Consider the following 2,760-nt stretch of genomic DNA (forward strand, 5'->3'; position numbering starts at 1 on the left):
ATTTTTAAATACTTTGCATGCCACTCTCAGGCCCTTGTGGCAGTTAGTATAGTAGAAAATGGCTACATAACAATAAAATATGAAAATAAATAAATGTATACTTTAAGAAATATCCCTTCAAAACCAATATGATATTTGTAAACACAAACAAAATTATTTTAAATAATACTATGTAAATTGTTTGAATGCCACTCTCAGGTCCTTGTGCCCTTCAGCCAGCACAGCAGAAAAAGTTAAACAAAAAGAAATTATGGAAATAAATAAATGTACATTTTAAGAACTTTCCAACCCAATATATTTTTAAACACAATTGACAAAATAAAACTAATATTTAAATACTTTGCATGTCAATCTCAGGTAGAAGTGTTCCTGTCCCTGTCAGTACAGTAGAAAACGGTTAAATAAAAATAAATTAGGAAAATAACTAAATGTTGTACATATAAAGACATATACCCTCAAAACACTAACAACAAACATATTTTAAATAATATTAAAATATGAAAACAAATATATATAACTTCACAGATACATAAGAACACATATATAAATACATATCAACTGTACAGGAGTTGTATGAATATTAAATGGAATGAGAACATTTCCAACAGTACTTCCTAATGTTATCAAACAAAACAAACTGAGCTATAAACACCTGAAACTATGATCACACATCAGATTCATATTTTCTATTTATATAGAAAGTTTGCTCCTCGATCTTTAATATGAACAAACTTTTCGATTGTTCTTTTGTTGAATTCTGGTATTTCCTTTATTAGCTCTTTTTCCATTGACAGCATAGCCAAAGCATTAAGTCTAGCTTGAGTCATAGTGTTTCGCAAAAACGTTTTTACCCTCTTTAGTGTGGAAAAACATCGCTCAGATTCTGCTGTTGTCATGGGTGTAGTAATGATGACTCTTAAGAGCTTTATGGTCTCAGAAAAGGATTTCTCTAAGTTGTTTTCACACAAAAAGCTAAATAAAGCCATGGCACCACCAGTATTTTGTTGGAAGTCTCGTCTTCCATACAGGACCGAAAGTTCTGTACTCAATCTGGCTTTGTCTAACATAGGATAGGCTTCTACCGTTTCTGCGAGTGCCTCAGCTGGGAAAGATTTGTCATGGCTTTCAAAAAGGTCACTTCGCAATAGTGTTGCACTTACAAGATGCTTTGTGAAAGCAAAGCGCTCTCTGGCATGGACCACAATAATGTCACAGACTTCTTTTGCTTCTTGGGTTAAGGTATTTATTTGCAGTCTCCGGTTTACAAATGTACATTCTTGTGGCAGTGTAGAATCCAAACTGTCAATGGATTCTCGTACTTTGGTGATGCTTGTCACAAAGTCTGTAGTAGCTTTCTGGACAGACACAGTGTCAAAGTCTCGCTTTTGCAATTGATTATATAAAATGTCTACCTGGGGCATTATGTCGAAAAAAAGAAACAGAAAGAATATAAACTCTCTATCATCTAATGTTCTACTAAATCCCTTAGCTTCACATATAGTATTCGACTCAAAATCACCACTGTTTGCAATGGTTGACATGCATTCAAGAAGATCTTCTCTGAATTTATAAATTAGCAATATTGCTCGAATATTGAAGTTCCAGCGAGTTGCAGACCCTCTTGGAAGTCTTCTTGAAACTAATTGTTCAAGAATTTCCGTCCTTTTCGGGGAACGTGCAAAAAATGCTGTTATACCACCAATCTCTGAAAAGAAAATTTTAACTCTAGATATTTTGGAGGAAGCCTGTTCCATAATTAGGTTAAGTTGGTGGGCATAGCAGTTAATATAATGTGCATTTGGGTAAACCTCCCCGATTTTCTTTTGCACCCCACCTGTTGCACCACGCATGACGCTGGCACCATCGTGGCTTTGCGCAATTACTTTTCCTTTAGCACATTGCTCAGGGAAAACAATGTTTAATTCATTAAGAATGGCTGAGGCAATTGTTTCTGCAGATGAGTCTTTTAGATGTGTGAAACAATAAAATCTTTCAGCTACCTTGCAATTTCCATCAATGTAGCGGAAGACCAGAACTGACTGTGTCTTAGTAGAGACGTCAGTTGTATCATCAGCTTGGATAGCTACATAATAATCAGTGGTTCTCAACTGCTGTATAATATAGTCTCTTATTACTTCCAGCATACAGTCCAGCAATTCATTTTGAATAGTTTTAGAAGTGCCTTTAAACACGGTGGCTGTCTTTAAATGTGTTTCCATAGCACTGTCAATGCTGGAGACAAAATCAACAAGGCCCCTGAACACGCCAGGATTTAGAGACTCTTCAGTTTCATCATGGCCTCGTAATGCCAATTCAAAGGCACCACAAAATCGAATACAGTCAATCAATTTTGATAAAATGTATCGGTTTTTATCCACTTTTGCATTATGTTTTCTTACTCCCACACGGTATGCTTCGTTTAATTGCTGTACAATTTCCGATTTTCCAAAAAGAGATAATTTTAACATATTGTCAAATGGGATTTACATGAATCATGTTTTTTTATTTTTTCAGCCAGATGCTTTAGGTCAGTAACTCCTGTTTTTGTCCAGGTAACGTCACCTCCAAAGAGTAAGCATGGGAAACAGAATAAAGCATTTTTAGAAGCGCTACCAGTACCCATTCAATCCTATCAACCACGTACTGGTAAAGCGACGTGTGTACCCCTTTCCCCTATCTTTTGTAGACTGCTCAATTTTAATTTGAGGTTTATCAGCTCCTAATGTTTTCACTTGCAGTTTATCTGCATGTGTCAAACCC

General features: G+C 35.5%; 1 protein-coding gene across 1 annotated transcript; it reads right to left on the reverse strand.

Annotated features, from left to right (window-relative positions):
* Positions 1–686: 686 nt before the first annotated feature.
* On the reverse strand, positions 687–2,468 carry LOC144769014 (zinc finger MYM-type protein 1-like). Its single transcript, XM_078653010.1, has one exon. The coding sequence runs from the start codon at positions 2,466–2,468 to the stop codon at positions 687–689; it is 1,782 nt and encodes a 593-aa protein (XP_078509136.1).
* Positions 2,469–2,760: the final 292 nt, after the last annotated feature.

This window comes from Lissotriton helveticus, chromosome 7, assembly GCF_964261635.1.
Source record: "Lissotriton helveticus chromosome 7, aLisHel1.1, whole genome shotgun sequence".
Classification (NCBI taxonomy): domain Eukaryota; kingdom Metazoa; phylum Chordata; class Amphibia; order Caudata; family Salamandridae; genus Lissotriton; species Lissotriton helveticus.